Here is a 19,761-nt window from a genome sequence, read left to right on the forward strand (position 1 = left end):
CGCTTCGACTTCAGAAAAGGTTCCTGTACTACTTCAAGGCGACTTGTACCCATACAAGTCAGATCTCCATCTATACTGAAGCGATTTTGCAGGAAAAATAATTTACCCAGTTACTCCCCACGTTTACCCAGGCAACCCCCTCCCACAGAGCTGATTATTCTGTGATTGACCACAACCAAAGTTGCCTGTCCTGGAGGTGACTTTAAGTTGCATTGTAAGTTGCTCAGTGTCATGCTAAAGTTGCCTCCAAATCGCCTTGTTAAGTTGCGCTGTAAGTCGGGTTGCCCCTGTGGGTTTTTTTTTGTTTTGTTTTTTGTATCGCATGTCATAGGGTTAAACAAAATTACAAAATATATATATATTATATTATATTATATTATATTATATTATATTATATAATATTATATAATATTATATAATATTATATAATATTATATAATATAATATAATATAATATAATTTTTTTTTTTTTTTTTTTTTTTACACCCACAAGTAGGATATATGGGCATTTTAACTAGTCAGATATGAAGGGTGGAAGGGAGATGTAATGCTTTTGTATTAACCACATACCGACCAGTCGCCGTCATTATACTGTGGCAGGTTGGCACGATCCCGTGTCGTAGCTGTACGTCGGCTCCTTTTTAAGCAGGATAGCAGACGAACCACTATCTGTAATCTATAGTCAGTCCCCTCTCCCTACAGTTAGAACGCACAGTCAAGGAACACAGTTAACCCCTTAATTGCCCCTAGTGTTAACTCCTTCCCTGCCAGTGACATGTATACAGTAATCGGTGCATTTTTATAGCACTGATCGCTGTATAATTGTCAGTTTTCACGAAAATGTGTCCGCCATAATGTTGCAGTCACAATAAAAATCGCAGATCGCCGCCATTACTAGTAAAAAAAAAAAAAATAATAAAAATGCCCTAAATCTATTTCCTATTTTGTAAACGCTAAAACTTTTTGTGAAAACCAATCAATATACACTTATTGTGATTTTTATTACCAAAGTTATGTAGCATACATATCGGTCTTAACTGAGAGAGAAAAAAAATTGGAGATATTTATTATAGCAAAACGTACAAAATATTTAGTTTTTTTTCAAAAATGTATGCTTTTTTTTTTTTTGTTTATAGCGCAAAAAATAAAAACCGCAGAGATGATCAACTACCACCAAAAGAAAGCTCTATTTGTTTGGATGCAGGGTCGCACGTTCGCGCAATTGCCAGTTAAAGCGACGCAGTGCCATATTGCGCTCTGGTCATTGAGCAGCCAAATCTTCTGGGGCTGAAGTGGTTAAAGTAGTACTAAAAGCTGAGACTATTTTCTTTTTTCATGGATATGATCATATTGCATATAATCCACAATACTGGTAAAAGTTAACGTTAAATGTAATTGTAATCCCTTCTATTACCTCCAGTCTATCAGCCTCCAACTTCTCTGGGTTCAGATGCTGATCTTCGCTGAGTCGTCTTTTTTTTTTTATTATTAAAAACGACAAACAAGTTATACTTGCCTGGTATGTGTAATGGTTTTGCACAGAGCAGCCTGGATCCTCCTCTTCTGGGTTCCCTCCCTCACCGACACTTCTGACTCCTCCTGCCTTTAGAGTGCCCCAATATCAAGCTCCAAAGTATAGTATAGAGCGCCCACTATAGCAAGGTAAAAAAAAAACTTTGCCTTTAGAACTATTAATTTCCTTCCCAGGACTACATGTCAGATGAGGCATGTATGGAGTGTATTGAGCTGTATGTGTGCTGCACTGTAATAGCAGATATGTAAACAAATGATGCATTCTGCATGCAGGCAAACTAATCGGCTGCCTATATATATTATATTATATTATATTATATGGGATCGGGGGTGAAGAGCTGGCTCAGAGGCAGTTCGGTAAAATAAAATTGCCTTTTATTCAGCAAAACACAAGATCAGACAGACTTTTCTGGTCACATGGATGTGCACACAGGTACAGCTCACAGTTCATCGGCCCACAGGCTTAGAGGTAACAGTTTATAGCTCCAAACACAGCTAAAGTCTTTTTGCGGTTTAAGCTCACCCAGCAGGTACACCTTCCAGCAATGGACGTCTCCACACAGCGTGCTGCTGTGTCCTTCTCTCCTTCTCAACAACTCCACGCTGACACTTTCAGCACACCTGATAATAAGCAGGTCTGAAGGGGAAGTACTTGCCTTCTTCAATTAACCCTCTCTTAACCCTGCCCCAGGCTGACCCTCTACATATCCCCCCCCCCCCTCTGTTCCAGGCCAGGGGTCTGGACACCACGACTCCAGTGGCAGTAGACCCGGGAAAGGGCATCCGCATTCTGATGTACCTTTCCCGGTCTATGTACCACTACAAACCTGAAGTCTTGTAGAGGAAGGAACCACCGGGTGATTCTGGAGTTTTTATCTTTATTTTGGGCCATCCACTTAAGGGGCGCATGATCTGAAACTAACTTGAAGGGTCGGCCCAACAAGTAGTAGCGGAGTGTCTCCAAAGCCCATTTTATTGTGAGACACTCCCTTTCCACAATGTAATAGTTCCTCTCAGCTGGTGTGAGCTTCCGGCTCAAGTACACAACAGGGTGCTCATTGCCCCCAATCATCTGGGACAGTACTGCACCTAGACCCAATTATGAGGCATCTGTTTGTACCAGGAATTCTTTTTGGAAGTTGGGAGCTACCAACACTGGTTTCTGGCACAAAGCTTGCTTCAATCAGCAGAACGCTGCTTCTGCTCTCCACTGAACAACAGTTGCATTCTTTCACTTGGTGAGATCAGTCAGAGGTGCTGCTAGACTGGCAAAGTTGGGGATAAACCTGCTATAATAGCCCACAATGCCAAGGAAAGAACGCACTTGTTTCTATGTGAGTGAATAGCCTCCACCTTGTTTAGTTGGGGCTTAATCACACCCCTGCCGACAACATACTCCAGGTAGCGGGCCTCCTCCAACCCAACCTTTACTCTTTTCCGGGTTCACTCGGAACCCCGCCCTTCGGAGGGCATCCAAGACCAACTGGACCTTCGGTAAGTGACTCCCCCAGTCCTTACTAAAGATGACAATGTCATCAAGATAGGCTCCTGAGAAATCCTTATGAGGTCTCAGGACGAAGTCCATGGCCCTCTGGAAAGTGGCTGGGGCCCCATGTAACCCAAATGGCATTCGGGCATACTGCCATAAGCCCTCGGGTGTGGCAAATGCAGTTTTTTTTCTTTAGCCTCTGGGGAAAGTGGGATCTGCCAGTATCCCTTGGTCAAGTCAAGAGTGATGTACTTGGCCGGTCCCAATCTCTCGATTAATTCATCGACCCTGGGCATGGGATACGCGTCTGGCTTGGAGACTTCATTTAACTTATGAAAGTCATTGCAGAACCGCCAGGGTCCATTCAGCTTGGGTACAAGGACTATAGGACTAGACCAGCTACTTGAAGACTCCTCAATGACCCCAAGGTCCAACATGCTCTTAAGCTCGGCCGAGACAATATTCCGGCGAGCTTCGGGTATGCGGTAGGGTTTGAGGTTTACTCAAACGCCAGGGTCTGTAATGACATTATGTTCTATTACTGAGGTTAGGCCCGGTAGGTTTGAAAAAATGTCTCGATTCCTCTGCAAAAATTCCAAGGACTCCTGTTTTTGAGAAGAGGAGAGAGCCTCTGCAATCTCTACCTTCTTAATCTGAGCATCAGGATCTTCTGGGACTTTCAGACTGACTGTCAAAACCGGTCTATCTTTCCATGGTTTGATCAAGTTGACGTGGTAAATCTGGTAGGGTTTACGTTTGGGCTGATGGACTTTGAGATAGTTGAGAGGGTGGGCAAGGGCAACTATAAAGGGTTCTTGCCACTTGGCGAGAAACTTATTTTCGATGGTAGGCACTAAGACCAGCACCCGATCCCCAGGTTTAAACTCTCTAATCTTGGCAGATCGGTTGTATATCCGACTCTGGGCGTTTTGCACAGCCTGCAAATGTTCCTGTACTATGGGCATAACTTTTGTTATTCGGTCCTGCATTTGAGACCTGTGTTCGACCACACTCCCATACGGGGAAGCTTCTTGTTCCCACGTCTTTCATTATATCCAGTAGTCCACTGGGGTGACTCCCATAAACCAGCTCAAAGGGGGAGAACCCCGTGGAGGCCTGGGTTACCTCTCTTATGGCAAACAACAAGGGAGGCAGCAAACAGTCCCAATCCTGACCATCCTCCTCAACTGCTTTCTTTAATATTCCCTTTAAGGTTTTGTTGAACCGCTCCACTAACCCATCAGTTTGTGGGTGATACACTGAAGTCCGTAAGTGTTTAATTTTAAACAGGTTAGAGTTCCTTCATCACTTTTGACATGAACGGGGTACCTTGGTCTGTCAAGATCTCGAATCGCAGCCCTGTTCTCATGAACATCTGAAACCACTCCCGTGCTATGACCTTGGAGGAGCAATTTCTTAAAGGGACCGCTTCCGGATACCTGGTGGCATAGTTCAGGACAACTAAAATGTATTGGTGTCCCCTAGCTGACTTGGGTAACGGACCCTCCAAGTCCATGGCTATGTGATCAAAGGGAACCTCGATAATTGGAAGCGGTACCAGCGGACTGCGAAAATGGGGTATTGGAGCGGTTCTTTGACAGGTAGGGCAAGACTCACAGTAGTCCTTAATTTCTCGATATACACCGGGCCAAAAAAAAACGCTGTAAAATCCGTTCCTGAGTTTTAATCGCTCCAAGGTGACCCCCAAGTACATGACTATGAGCCAAATTCAACACCTTGGACCTAAAAGGTTTGGGTGCCACCAGTTGTTCCAACACTTCTTGATTGACCTTAGTTACTCGGTACAACAAGTCATGAGTCACAGCAAAATGGGGGAACTTCACATCCGCCCCAGGATGCTGTGGTTCACCGTTTAAGACTGTAGCCTGGCGGGAATCAAAGTGGGGTCCCTCATCTGAGCACTAAGGAAATCTTCCCGGGAGCCCCCAAGATCTGACATGTCTGGCTCAGAGGAGGTACTTTCCGCTTCCAATCCCGCAAACACCTCCAGGGGGCCGGGCTCACTTTCTGCAGGTTCAGCAACCTGGTACTGATCCTTAGTAACAACCTCCTGCAACACGGTATTATTCCCCACCTCTGTGGGTTATTGCTTTTTGGGGGAAACCCCCAAACCTTTGAGCCTTTGCTCATGCAAGTCCCAAAACATGGGGCAGTCTCGCCCGATTAGTAAATCGTGAGGTAGTCCCGGGACCACCCCCACTTTTAGTTTAGCTGTTCCTGCTGGTGTACACAGGGTCACACGTGCCACCGGATAGTTTTTAACATCACCATGCACACAGATGACCCCCAACCTGTTCCCTTTGTACCAGCTTTCTTGGCAACACGTCCGATCGGAGCAGGGTAACGGAACTCCCAGAGTCGAGGAGTGCTACCACCTCCTGTCCATTGACCCGCACCACACACTCGTGGTTTTAGGTTGGTTGCAGCACATAATGCATGGATATACATGGAGCGACGGCGACCCATGTCACACTCCACTGGTTCTTCCCGACTTGGGCAGTGGGCCGCCAGATGGCCCAGTTGATGGCAGGACCAACAGCGAACCTCACAGGGTTCCCCCTGTCGGTTCCCTGGAAGCTTAGGTCCTTTGGTGCTCTTGGTAGTTGTATTATCCCTCCGAGTAGCCACTATGTGATCACCGGGAGGCACACTGGTGTTGGAACGCACTTCTTTGAAATGGGCCAGATCTCTTGTGACAGAGGGACTCTCCTGGAACTTTTCCGCACAACTGTAGCGCTCAACAGCTGTAGACATCTCATCCAGTGACTGAGGCTCGGACTGAGCCACCCATCGATGGAGCTCCTTAGGTAGTCCATGCAGGAAACGATCGAGTGCGACTCTTTCCACAATCTGAGTGGGTGTCTTTTCCTCAGGTTTCAGCCAATCTTGGAACAAGTGCATCAGGTGGTAGAGCTACGCACGGGCAGGCTTAGCCTTGTCAAAGCGCCAGCCATGGACTCGGTTTGCCCTTAAAGTGACTGTCACTTCCAGCCTTGCTAGGATTTCTGCCGGCAGGAGCTTATAATCGCATGCTGATTCCGGGGCCAAGTCACAGTACGCTTGTTGGGGGTCTGCGGTCAGGAAAGGAGCCAGTACATCGGCACATTCCTGGCAGGCTCTGCATGTGGAGTGTGCGAACATGCCAGAGCTCATTCTTACTCATCAGGGAACAGAGGAATAGGCTTAACATTTTTCAGCTTGTCTGACTGATACCCTGTGCAGTGATTTCTTGACCATACAAGGTTAGGTTGTGACAGACCCCATACACACTATTAGATTTTCTTCAGATTTACCAAAACCATGTCGTGCAATGGCCTGCCTGATTGCATACAAATTGAAACTCTTAAGGTTTGCCCTCCATATTATATGGTTTTGGTAAATCTGAAGACAAAAATCTGCAGAAAATCCAATAGTGTGTATGGGGTATTATAGTGACCATTTAACTTTCTATCATATACAGTGGAAAAGTCTACACACTCCTGTTAAAATGTAAAAAAATTAGACAAAGATACTTTTTCCACCTTTTTTTAATGTGACCTATAAACTGTACAACTCGGTTGAACTACAAACTGAAATCTTTTAGGTTGAGGGACATTAAAACAAAAAAATCTGTAATATGGTTGCATAAGTGTGCACACCCTTAAAACGAATACTTTGTTAAATCACCTTTTGATTTTATTACAGCACTCAGTCATTTTGGGTATGAGTCTATCAGCATGGCACATTTAGACATGGCAATAGTTACCCACTCTTCTTTGCAAAAGCACTCCAAAGCTGTCAGATTGTGAGGGCATCTCCTGTGCACAGCCCTCTTCAGATCACCCCACAGATTTTCAATCGGATTCAGGTCTGAGCTCTGGCTGGGCCATTCCAAAACTTTAATCTTCTTCTGGTGAGGCCATTCCTTTTTGATTTGGATGTATGCTTTGGTTCGTTGTCATTCTGAAAGATGAAGTTCAACTTTGTAGCAGAAGCCTGAAGGTTTTGTGCCAATATTGACTGGTATTTTTAACTGTACATAATTCCCTATTCCCTGTTCCTTGACTAAGGCCCCTGTTCCAGCTGAAGAAAAACAAACAAAGCATGATGCTGCCACCACCATGCTTCACTGTGGGTATGGTGTGCTTTTGGTGATGTGCAGTGTTGTTTTTGCGCCAAACGTATCTTTTGGAATCATGGACAAAAAGTTCAACCTTGGTTTCAGAACCAGAACACATTTTCCCTCATGATTTTGGGAGACCTCAGATGTGTTTTTGCAAAATGTAGTGGGGCTTGGATGTTTTTCTTCGTATGAAAATGCTTCCATCTTGCCGCTCTACCCCATAGCCCTGACATATGAAGAATACGGTAAATTATTGTGACATGTACCACACAGCCAGTACTTTCCAGATATTCCTGCCACTCCTTATATATTCTATATAGCTCATTTAATGTTGCTGTAGGCCTCTTGGCAGCCTCCCTGACCAGTTTTCTTCTTGTCTTTTAATCAATTTTGGAGGGCTCTCCAGTTCTTGGTAATGTCACTGTTGTGCCATATTTTCTCCATGTGATGACTGTATTTACTGTGTTCCCTGGTATATCCAATGCTTTGAAAAATCTTTTGTACCCTGATAACTTTTGAAAAATTAGATCCCCCTGATGCTTTGTAAGCTCATGGCTTTTGCTGTAGGATGAGACTAAGAAATTGTCAGGAAAGACCTACTAGAACAGCTCTAACTATTTGGGGTCAATCGGAGGCACTTTAAATGAGGCAGGTGTGTACTGACCGCTATTTAACATTGATTTGAATGTGATTGCTTAATTCTGAACTCCCCAGTTATAAGAGGGAGTGCACACGTATTTTTCACATTAGTCCCCCCCCCCCCCCCCCCCACCCCCTTCTAAAAGATTTCAGTTTGTTTTTCAATTGAGTTATACAGTTTATAGGTAAAGGTGGAAAAAATTCTGACATGCTTTATCTTTGTCTCATATTTTTTACATCACAGAAACCTGACATTTTAACAAGGGTGTGTAGACTTAGACCTACTGCACTAAATTCATTGCTCTCCTAGTATATTTTTAGATCTCATCTCTTCACAAATGTTTGGATTATAAAGCCTAATTTTATTTTTGCTTTGACAACTTTTACATTGAATGGCTGTCTTATCGCATCTGACATTTCTTTAAAAAAAAAAAAAAATAAATAAAAACATTGGGGATGATACAGGCTTGCACATTTGAGTTTATGGTAGCAATGTTTCCCCCTAGTGGTGACAGCTTTGAGAAATCTGATGTTGCTGCTTGTAATATGTTTATCACAGGTCCCTTCAGTCTTTCAAAGAAGGTGTCTGTTCAACATAAAAAAAATAAACTAAAAAGTACATTCACATTTCTGTCTTTCATACCCTTTTAAAATGCTGCATGCACAGAATATCTGTTTATTTACAGAAATCCAATGTGCTCTTAAAGAGGAAGTAAACTCTTCCAAAAAAAATAAATAGTTTCCCCCTTTCCCTGCAAAGTAAAGGCATAATGTGCTAGTATGCATCGCATACTAGCACATTATGAGTACTTGCCTGCGAATTATGCCTGCTAATTCCCGCTGCAGGCTGCATCCATTTTCGACTGTCTTCCTTCCGGGGGCTGCGGACTCAGGCTGTGTGACTGGCTGGAGCAGCATGCATGCGGGGGCCTCCAGTCACGGTACTTGTTCCTGAAGAAACATCACAGAGCGGCCGTTCCTTCCGAGTGCATGTGCCGATAACATTATCAGCGCAGTATACAGTAATTATCTCCTAAACGTTTAGGAGATATTTACAGTACCTATATGTACAAATACTGCATGGAGGTTTACAAAAATTCCTGTTTTCAGATGACAACACAGTACTGTTGCTACACTGAAATCCGAAGCAGCATTGTCAGCAATGCTTGCTGGACTACAGAATTCCACCCTTCTCTCCTACTTCACATGCATTAATCAATTTCTTTGGCAGCTAAACAGAGCTTGCTGCCTTGTCTCAGCTTGCAGACCCTCTCACAGGCTGTGTGTGTGTGTGTGTGTGTGTGTGTGTGTGTGTGTGTGTGTGTGTGTGTGTGTGTGTGTGTGTAAAAGGCTCTTGGGAGATGTGGCTCTGGGGGTAGGGGCTTGTTTTAAAGGGTTAGTTCACCTTTTTGATAACTTTTTTTATTTTTTTTTATTTTTTTTAATTATCCTTACTTTAAAGGCTGCTTCTACTGTTTTTATTATTATACATGATTTATATAGCAACAACAGTTTACGTAAAGCTTTACAATGTATACAATGTTTACAATTACAATACAGTTCACTACAAAAGTAGGGTCCTGCTTGTAGAGCTTACATTCTAAACGGAGGGGGTGGTGGTACAAAAGGTAATAGCTGCAGAGAATGATTTGATGGGGGTGGCTCTGGGACAGTTGTTAGGTGGGTGTGGAATAGGCTTCCCTGAATAAATTTTTAGTTTTCAGGGATCTCCTAAAGGTGGACAGGGTAGGGGCTGATCGAACAGACTGGGGCAGGGAGTTCCAGAGGATGGGAGTGACTCTGGAGATGTCCTGAAGGCAATCATGGGAGGCATTACGGAGGTAGCTAGAGAGCAGGAGGTCCTGGGAGGAGCGAAGGGGATGATTTGGGTGATATCTGCAGATGAGGTTGGTGATGTAGATGGGAGCGATGTTGTGGATGGCTTTGTATGTTATGGTTAGCATTTTGAATTTTACACGGTGGGGTAGGGGAAGCCAGTGAAGGGATTGGCAGAGAGGGGCAGCAGTCACGGAACAATTAGGGAGGTGTATTAGTCTAGCAGCAGCATTCATAATAGACTGAAGGGGGGATAGCCTGCATAAGGGTAGGCCATTAAGGAGAGAGTTGCAGTAGTCAAGCCGGGAAATAATCAAGGAGTGAATGAGTTTCTTTGTGGTGTCATTAGTCAGGAAGGGTTGCATTCGCATTCTGGCGATTATTGCAGAGGCGAAGGCGGCAGGATTTAGCCAGTGATTGGATATGGGGGCTGAAGGAGAGGTCAGAGTCCAGGATTACTATTGGCGCCCCCTCTCCATCCTGCTGGATGCTGAGCCCCAGCACCTCAAAACCTAGCACTCTGTTTCCCTAACTGCACTTGCAGACGGCTCTCTCACAGAGCTCTGAGCTCAACCAGTTGCTGCATTATGTGGTTAGGCAAGTTTCTAGTTTAGTAGAATGCTTGTTTGTGAGGTGTTGGGAATGTGCATCCAATGGTCGGTTTGTCCTGCTATCTAGGCTGGACAAAGTAGTATTAATAAACATAATAAACATTCTATTATATAGCGCCTGTAAAGGTAGCTTCTCAAGAGAGTAATGTGTAGAGCCCATGGTAGAAGCATTGTCAAAAGTAAGGATCGTGGTTTAAGGGGACACATTTTAATGAATAGTCAAAGCTGTAATGCAACAGTGGTTTTCACCTATGGGAAAAATATGCACTGCAGGCTGCGCTCATCAAATTGCCTTGTTGTTCAGCTCTTCAAGAAACCAAATGGGGAATATTCATGTCTTTTCATATGGATTATACCTATTTGTATTAGGTGAGATTATAGAGCTGTGTGATTGCAAAAGATTTAGGGTCATAGGGATACTCGCATTACTGAATTTCAGTCTTGCTGAAATAAAAACATAGGTGATTCAGCTATACAAGATTATGCCAGAAGGTGCTGTACTGTAGGTTTTGAAAACATTATGGAGAGTATACTCGCACCATACAAAACCACCTTGTAGCAGAATACTACGTTGTGTACATTTTGACAATGATCTGTTGTGGGCTAATATATGTTCTTCATTTCTTAGGTTGGTGAAGATGTTCCAGATGCCAGAAAATGTGCTTGTGCCAGTCATGTAGCACAAGTTGCAGACTTTTTCCAGGTGACAATTATTATTTGTATACTTGATGAACTGAACTGCTCATTGTCACTGTAACTTACATGTAACATCCATGGGACCAAATAGACTGTTTGACAAATACAATCTCAATGAAGCTTGTAAAAGTGTACAGTGCCTTGAAAAAGTATTCATACCCCTTGACATTTTCCACAATTTGTCATGTTACAACCAAAAATGTAAATGTATTTTATTGGGATTTTATGTGATGGACCAACACAAAGTGGCACATAATTGTGAAATGGAAGAAAAAGTGATATTGCATTTATTTTCACCCTCCCTGAGTCAATACTTTGTACCACTTTTCACTGCAATTGTCTCTACCAGCTTAGCACATCTAGAGTGACGTTTTTGCCCGTTCTTCTTTGCAAAATAGCTGAAGCTCTACCAGACTGGATGGAGAGCATCTGTGAACAGCAATTTTCAAGTCTTGCCACAGATTCTCAATTGGATTTAGGTCTGGAGTTTGACTAGATCATTCTAACACATGAATATGCTTTGATCTAAAACATTCCATTGTAGCTCTGGCTGTATGTTTAGGGTCGTTGCACTGCTAGAAGATGAACCTCCTCCCCAGTCGCAAGTCTTTTGCAGACTCTAACATGTTTTCTTCTAAGATTGCCCTGTATTTGACTCCATCCTTCTTCCCATCAACTCTGACCAGCTTCCCTGTCCCTGCTGAAGAAAAGCATCCCCACAACATGATGTCACCACCGTGTTTTACAGTGGGGATAGTGTGTTCAGCGTAATGTGCAGTGTTCGTTTTCTGACACACGTAACGTAACGTTTTTTTGCTTTTAGGCCAAAAAAGTTCAATTTTGTTCTCCTCTGATCAGAGCATCCTGTTCCACATGTTTGCTGTGTCCCCCACATGGCTTCTTGCAAACTGAAAATGGGATGACTTATAGCTTTTTTCAACCATGGCTTTCTTTTTGCTACTCTTCCATAAAGGCCAGATTTGTGGAGTGCATGACTAATCGTTGTCCTGTAGACAGATTCTCTCACATGATCTGTGGATCTCTGCAACGCCTCCAGAATTACCATGGGCCTCTTGGCTGCCTCTTGCATTAATGCTCTCCTTGCCTGGCCTGTCAGTGTAGGTGGATGGCCATGTCTTGGTATGTTTGAAGTTTTTCCATACTCTTTCCATTTTTGGATGGTGGATTCATTAAACAGTGCTCTGTGAGATGGTCAAAGTTTGAGGTATTTTTGTATAACCCAACCCTGCTTTAAACTTCTCCACAACTTTATCCCTGACCTGTCTGGTGTGTTCCTTGGCCTTCCTGATGCTGCTTGTTCACTAAGGTTCTCTAACAAACCTCTGAGGGCTTCATAGAATAGCTGTATTTATACAGAGATTAAATTGCACACAGGTGGACACTAATCAGGTGACTTCTGAAGGCAATTAGTTCCACTAGATCTTAGTTAAGGGGTATCAGAGTAAAGGGGGCTGACTACAAATGCATACCACACTTTTCACATGTTTAATTTTTTTTTAAGTTTTTTGAGAACAATTTATCGTTTTCCTTCCACTTCACAATTATGTGCCACTACTAATTACATTACATTTACATTTTTGGTTGTAACATGACAAAATGTGAAAAATTTCAAGGGGTGTGAATACTTTTTGAAGCCACTGTATGTTAAATCAACTACCAGGTTGTTTACTGCCAGCTCCCTGAGCTTTGTGTACATAGTTTTACTGATCCCCCCCGTTAAACATACAGATCAGTTTGAAATAACACCATAAAGCCCACTGTTGGCTGACATCAAAGTTGCTCTAGGCCAGCCATTCTCGACCAGGGTTCCTCCAGACGTTGCTAGGAGTTCCTTGAGCAGTGGCTGATGAACCATCTATTTGATAATGCCTACAGAGTTCAAGGTTCACCACCACTTGGCAAAGCCAGCAGCATGACACCAAATATTTTTTTTCAGCTGTCTTCAAGGGTGGCGTTCTGAACACCAATTTAAGGGGGACATTCTTCCAGTATCAACTCCACCAATATCAGGACTCGGGAGCATTGTTTCTATTGAGCCCTGATAATTTGATTTTAGTAGGGGTTCCTCGACATATGAAAATCATTTTTTGGGATTCCTCTAGAGTTAAAAGGTTGAGAAAGCCTGCTCTAGGGTCTGGAAGGATCCTGACCATATTGTTTGGATCCACCCAGCTGCTTAACAGCTGGCCCCCTCTCAGCATGCAGCTGAGTCGGGGCTCGCTGCGCCTGCCCCCTTTCCAACCTGACGTTGCAGTAAGCGCTGGAGGAGCAAAGCAGAGACCGGTGACTTACCGTCCCTACTCTCCACTCTGAGCAGTCTGAGATCTGAGCAGTCATGTGATCTCAGTTCTCGGTCTTGGAGCTAATGTGGGAAAGCTGAAGCCTCACACCGATGCTTAGGCATAGAGGAGAGTATGTATGTTTTCTTTTTTTCTGTACTCTATACATCTCTCTTAAATTGGCTATTGATTCCACTTCAGTGAATGTTTGGTGCATATAACATTCACTGATTTATAAATCTGCTTCACAGACATTTTCACTCACAATCTTTGTCGTATTAAAAAGCCCTCTGTGATTCTGCCACTCTTAAGTCACAAATGTCAAAAGTGCAAATGATCTTGTTAAAAAGTAAAGTCTTGGAATGTGCAATTGCATGTTTTTTTTTTTTTTTTTTTTTTTCTGTGTGCTAAATTTGATACCTAATTTGTAAACCTTACGTTTTTTTTTTTTTGGCTATATAGCTGCAACTTACTATTGACCCTTAGGCCTCATACACACTGACGTTTTTAGAGGCTTTTTTGAGCTTTTTTTGCTGCTTAAGAAGGCAACTCCATGTTATTCAATGGGCTCATACACACCATAGCGTTTTTGAGCTGTAACGAGCATGGCCGTTTTTAAGCTCCAAAAAAAACCAAGGACCAGCGCCTTCGGAGGCTCCAGCGTTTGAGCAGTTTTGACGCTAATGCGCATTAAAGCGGAGGTCCACCCTAAAGTGGACCTTCCGCTCATTGGAATCCTCCCCCCCTCCGGCGCCACAATTGGCACCTTTCAGGGGGGAGGGGGGTGCAGGTACCTGTACAGTACAGGTATCTGCACCCACTTCCGGCATAGCTATCTGCGGAAAGGGGCGTAGATCTACGCCCCTTTCCGAAAGTCCCCCGCTGCCTGCTGGGAAACACACAGATTCCAGAGGCAGCGGGACTATCCTTATTGCGCAGCGCGACTCGCGCATGCGCAGTAGGGAACCGGGAAATGAAGCTGAAAGGCTCCACTTCCTGATTCCCATACCCAAGATGGCGGCGGCAGCACCCGAGAGACGATCGAGAGATCGGCTTCGGGTGCCGACATCGTGGGCGCGCTGGGCGGGTAAGTGTCCTTATTTTAAAAGTCAGCAGCTGCAGTATTTGTAGCTGCTGGCTTTTAAAAAAAAAAACGGCGGAACTCCCGGTGGACTCCCGCTTTAACGCGCATTAAAGCTATACCGACGTTTTTTTGCGTCAGCGTTTTTGAGCTGTAAAAATGTTTATAATGTGATGGGATATATATTTTTTTTAAAACGCTCCTTAGCATTAACGCTTACAAACGCTGTTAAACGTGCATTGATGCCAGATCAAAAAGCTAATAAAATCCAGTTTTTACGCTGATTTTTTTCCAAACGTAACTAGCTTAACAGGCCGTTTTTTTTACAACGTCCGTGTGTATGAGGCCTAACGGTTAATTTTTCTTTGCTTTCTTGTAATCACCTGATGGCTCATGCCAGTTTTTGCAGAGACTTTGACTTCCTGTTCTAGGGTGACAACTTTGAACCACCAGCTCCCAATGCTGTTGTATTGTTGTCACTGTTATGCATAGTTGTTCCAGATTCTGTCTTCTCCAGTAGGCAAATTCCACGCATTGTGCTTTGTTTTTGCCTACACTACCTCCTGCTTGATTGTTGTGAGCAGGATTTATACTGTATCTGCTTTACGGACTTTGTATGTGTCATCTTCTTTGTGGTATTTATTTTTCCAAGAAGAGCCCCTTGATTGTTAGTATATTTAACCTACCATTACTTTTTGTATTTTAGGGGGTTGATGTCACAGTGAATGCAAGCAGCGTGGAGGATATAGATCCTATGGCTATAGGCCAACGTCTATCCAATGGTTCTGGGCATCTTGCTAGCCCAGTTCTGCAGCGACTGCAGCTCCGGGAAGATACTGATTCTGTGGTGAGTAGAGGGCTGCATGCACAATGTGCACTTGTGTGTGGGTGTATCGCAACTAGAAATGTCACATTTTAACTCCTCCACAGGGAACCAATTACCAGAAGACCGACGCTGCCGTGGAAATGAAACGGCTCAACAGGGAACAGTTCTGGGAGCAAGCAAAAGTAAACCAGTTTTTTTACTTCAATTTACCTTTGTCTTTTTATGAATGAAAATGTTGACCCTTGGATTATTCAATTTTTTTATTTTTTTTAAAATAAAAAACAGGTCATGCTCACCTGCTCCATGCAGTGGTTTGGATAGAGCGGCCCCGATCCTCCTCCTTCCCAGGTCCATCGCCAGTGCTCTTGTCTCCTCCAGTCTGTCAAGTGCCCCCAGAACAAGCTGCTTGCAATGGGGGCACCCAGTTAGGCTCATACCCGAGCCAAGACTCTGTCCATTGACTCAAACAGCTGAAAATCAACCCCGCCCCCTCCCTCCATTTGCTCACTAGCTGCGATTGTCCCCAGAGAGCCAAGGCTCTCATGCAAATCACTGGATCATGATTTTGGGCTCCGTTAGTATTGGGGAGGGGGGGGGGGGGGCTGGGCGGACTGCTGCACAGAGGTTTTTTACCTTCATACACACAATGCATGAAGGTAAAACATCTTGAGCCTTTAAAACCACTTTAATTTGTCATCTAGTGGATATAGGAATTTCAATTGGGTCTATTCTATCACTTTTCAGATAAATCAGTGGGGCACATGTTAAAGAAGATCGATGGTCACAGCATACAGTTTCATTTTATAACATAACATCAGCATTGTAATAGAGAAACAAACCATAGTTTTTCTTGTTTTGTTTTTTTGACAACCCAATAGAAGCTTACTTGAAAAATATGCTACCTTAATTCTACAGCACAGGGAACAAGCAAAGCCATGGCAAGAGACCCTGAGTTATAAGCTTATACATTCAGGTGATTGGACACTGGCAAAGCTTTTGAGGACGTGGCCCCTGGACACCTCCGTTATAACCCTGCCCCACTCCATGAGTCTTCAGTTTTGTGCTAGTGTCTTACAGGGGTTATAAAGTTTCAGGGTTTTTAAAAATATACACATACTTGCCTCCAATGTGTAGTTGGTTTTGCACAGAGTGGCCCCGATCCTACTCTACTTGGGTCCCTCAGTGGCGCTACTGGCTCCTCCTCTTCACGAGTGCCTCTTCAGAGAAGTACTCTTCTTGGGGACACCCGTGCCTGTGCGCTCCCTTGTCCTGCTTCTATGTCTATTGACACAGAAAGCCGGACTCTGCCCCGACAGCCACGTCATTGGAATTGATTGACAGCAGCGGGAGCCAATCGCTGCTCTGCTATCAATCTATCCAATGAAGACATGGGACACTGGAGCTGGTGTGCTCGTCCTCGTTGTGGGAAACACAGGGCTTGGGTAAATATAAACAAAAGAGGGACAATTTAAAAAAAAAAAAAAGACAATGTTTACATATGCAAAAAAGAGATTTATATATATATATATATATATATATATATATATATATATATATATATATAAAAAAAAGAATTTATTCATCAGTTTAGGCCAATATGTATTCTACATATTTCTGGTAAAAAAAAATCGCAATGAGCGTATATTTGTTTGCACAAAAGTTTTATAGCATCTACAAAATAGGGGATAGATTTATGGACTTTTATATTTACGTTTTTTAATGTTTTTGCTAGTAATAGCGGCGATCTGCGATTTGTAATGGGACTGCGGCATTGCAGCGGACAAATCTGGCCCTATGACGCTTTTTGGGGACCAGTGACATTATTACATTGATCAGTGCTATAAAAATGCACTGATCAATGTATAAATGACACTGACAGGGAAGGGGTTAACACTGGGGGGGGGAGCGATCAAGGGGTTAACTGTTCACTGGGTGTTATAACTGTAGGGAGGATGGGCTGCCATGGACATGACCGAAATCGCTGTTCCAGATCACTGGGAACAGCAGATCTCTAAAATGCCCCCTGTCAGAATGGGGATCTGCTGTATTTACATAGGCAGATCCCTGTTCTGCCTCTGTGTACCACGATCGCGAGTTGCCGGCGGACATCGAGTCCGCGGGGCCCCTGGGCACACTCCCACGGTTTCACATGCACGGACCGCTGTACGTGGACAGAAGGGAGGGGCCAGGATCACAGAAGAGGGATCCTAGAAGAGGAGGATCTGGGCTGCTCTGTGCAAATCCACTGCAACAGAGCAGGTAGGTATAATGTGTTTGGTTTTTTTTTATAGGAAAAAAAACTAGCCTTTACAGTAATTTTAAGTCCTGTCTGCCACCATGGGATTGCAGGAAAGAAAACCACTTAATTTCCCCCATTAACACAGTGTTGATTGGGGAAAGTGTTTGTGTAAATATGCAATATATATGGGAAGTGCTGCATACGTTGACAGCGCTATAGAAGTACCTGAAATAAATAAATGAAATGGTGTGTCCTGCTGGCGGGGATGGGTGTCACAGGGAGCCTTCTCGGTTGGCACAGCTCAGTGATTACTGCTAGCGCCGCAGGCAGTAATTGCATACCAAAAATCCGACAGGCTGGTTGTATTGAAGTTGATCCATCGATCGACTTTAGTATAACCAGCCTGCCTATACATTGATCGAATCTTGGATGGTCCCTGCTGAAGTGAGATTCAATCCATGTATGACCAGCTTAACCCACATTTATTCATATATCGGGGCCAATTTAGACAGGAGTCAATTAACCTATTTAGCATGTCTTTGGAGTGTGGGAGGAAACCAGAGTACCTGGAGGAAATCCACGCAGGCACAGTGAGATCATGCAAACTCCATGCAGGTAGTGCCATGGTTGGGATTCAAACCAACAACCCTAGTGCTGTTAGGTGGCAGCCACTGTGATGCCCACATGATCTCTGTATAGCACATCTACAGCAACAAAAAATGTATGTAAAAACACCACCATTCCAAGCCTGGACCCTCTCGAAAACTAAAAGAAAATGCTTTGCATTAGTGTGTTTCATTTGGTGTTCTAGTTTAAATGTCACACTGTTCGTTAAATATTCTTGTATATTCACTCGGATGCTGACCTACTCATACAGAACTCTCCTACATGATCGTATCACTCAGGGCAGCTCTGGCAATTGCAGTATTGTATAAAATGTAATGACATTTCTTCATGCATGCTTTAGCACCTGGTAACTAGTGGCTCTTGTAATGGGGCTATATTACTTGGTGTATTTGAAATGTCAGGCTCAATTTGTCAACATGTGCCAAGTTACAGTGTGTCTTCTGCTATCAAGACATTGCGGTGGATGTGGAATCTTCTCCCAGAACAGTTTTGATAAATACTAGAGTAGGATCACTTAAGTTCTTGTATATCTCAGGTCTCCACTATTGAGAGCACTGCAATGGAGTACCCAGGTCTGCACACCTGTTGTGGGGAGGGGACCCAGTCTGTCGGATTGTTACTTTTTAATTTATTTATGGGGAATGGAAGTGCGGAACTGTTACTTTTGCTGCTGCGGTAATTCTGTTACTATTAAATTAAACATTTTTCAATTTTCCTTGCCTGGGAGAAGAGGTATAGGTTTACTGTAAGAAGTATTTCCACTAATTTATTTAATATTTTTCATCGTTCCCTAATGACACTTGATTAAATTGAGGTGTAGGCTTTACAATGTTAAAAGTAAAACGCTGCGGAAGCCATTATCCAGGAAAAGAGAACTGGTAGGCTATGTAAAGCAGAACTTCACTCCCTCAATCAACAGTGACTAATTTTAACCACACATCCAGACACTTTCACCCCCTTTCCAGTCCAGGGCAATTTTCAGCTTTCAGCACTGTCACAATTAGAATGCCAATTACTCAGGCATGCAACACTGTACCAAATTTAAGTTTTTTTATAATTTTTTTGAGACCGATATGAAAATTGATCAATCCTGATGTAGTGACATGCCAAGACAGTACAAATTACCTCCTTTTGAAAGGTAGACTGTCCAATGTATTAAGAGGCATAGTGAGTTTTTTTTTGAAGTTGTAAATTTCTGTCATTAAATTTTGTGGAATTAAATAAAATGTTTTTTTTGTTTTTTCACAAAGTTGTAGAAGTTTTTTCTCACACACAGGATTGACATACTTACAATTACACCCCAAAGATACCACATATGTGAGACTTTTTCACAACCTACTGTAGATGCATAGAGGGGCCCACAATCCAAGGAGCACCTTCAGGCCTTCCAGGCACATCTAATTTCCTGACTACTTACTGCATTTTTGGATTCCCTGGAGCACCAGAACAATGAAAACACCCACAAATTACCACATTTTGGAAAGAAAACATTTTGCTAAGCAAACCCACAAAATGACCACAAGCTTTTGGAAAATGTGCAACTATACAGTGCCTTGCAAAAGTATTCACCCCCTTGGCTTTTTACCTATTTTGTTACATTACAGCCTTTAGTTCAATGTTTTTTTAATCTGAGTTCTATGTGATGGATCACAATAGTGTAAGTTGATGAAGTAAAATTTGAGAAATATATACATAAAACAATTTTTCTGAAATAAACTGATAATTGGCATGTGCGTATGTATTCATGCCCTTTATTATGAA

General features: G+C 43.2%; 1 protein-coding gene across 4 annotated transcripts in view; it reads left to right on the forward strand.

Moving 5' to 3' along the window:
- The window catches only part of DBN1 (drebrin 1), a 141,754-nt gene that overhangs the window by 94,558 nt on the left and 27,435 nt on the right, over positions 1-19,761 (forward strand). For all 4 annotated transcript variants that reach the window (XM_077472536.1, XM_077472537.1, XM_077472538.1 and 1 more), the window contains exons 4-6: positions 10,860-10,934; positions 15,015-15,155; positions 15,239-15,316. In XM_077472536.1, coding sequence (XP_077328662.1) covers positions 10,860-10,934; positions 15,015-15,155; positions 15,239-15,316 — 294 coding nt within the window. The remainder of the gene's footprint in view (positions 1-10,859; positions 10,935-15,014; positions 15,156-15,238; positions 15,317-19,761) is intronic.

This window comes from Lithobates pipiens, unplaced genomic scaffold (genome assembly GCF_037356315.1).
Source record: "Lithobates pipiens isolate NorthernLeopardFrog02 unplaced genomic scaffold, aLitPip1_a1.2 Scaffold_8, whole genome shotgun sequence".
NCBI classification, from domain to species: Eukaryota; Metazoa; Chordata; class Amphibia; order Anura; family Ranidae; genus Lithobates; species Lithobates pipiens.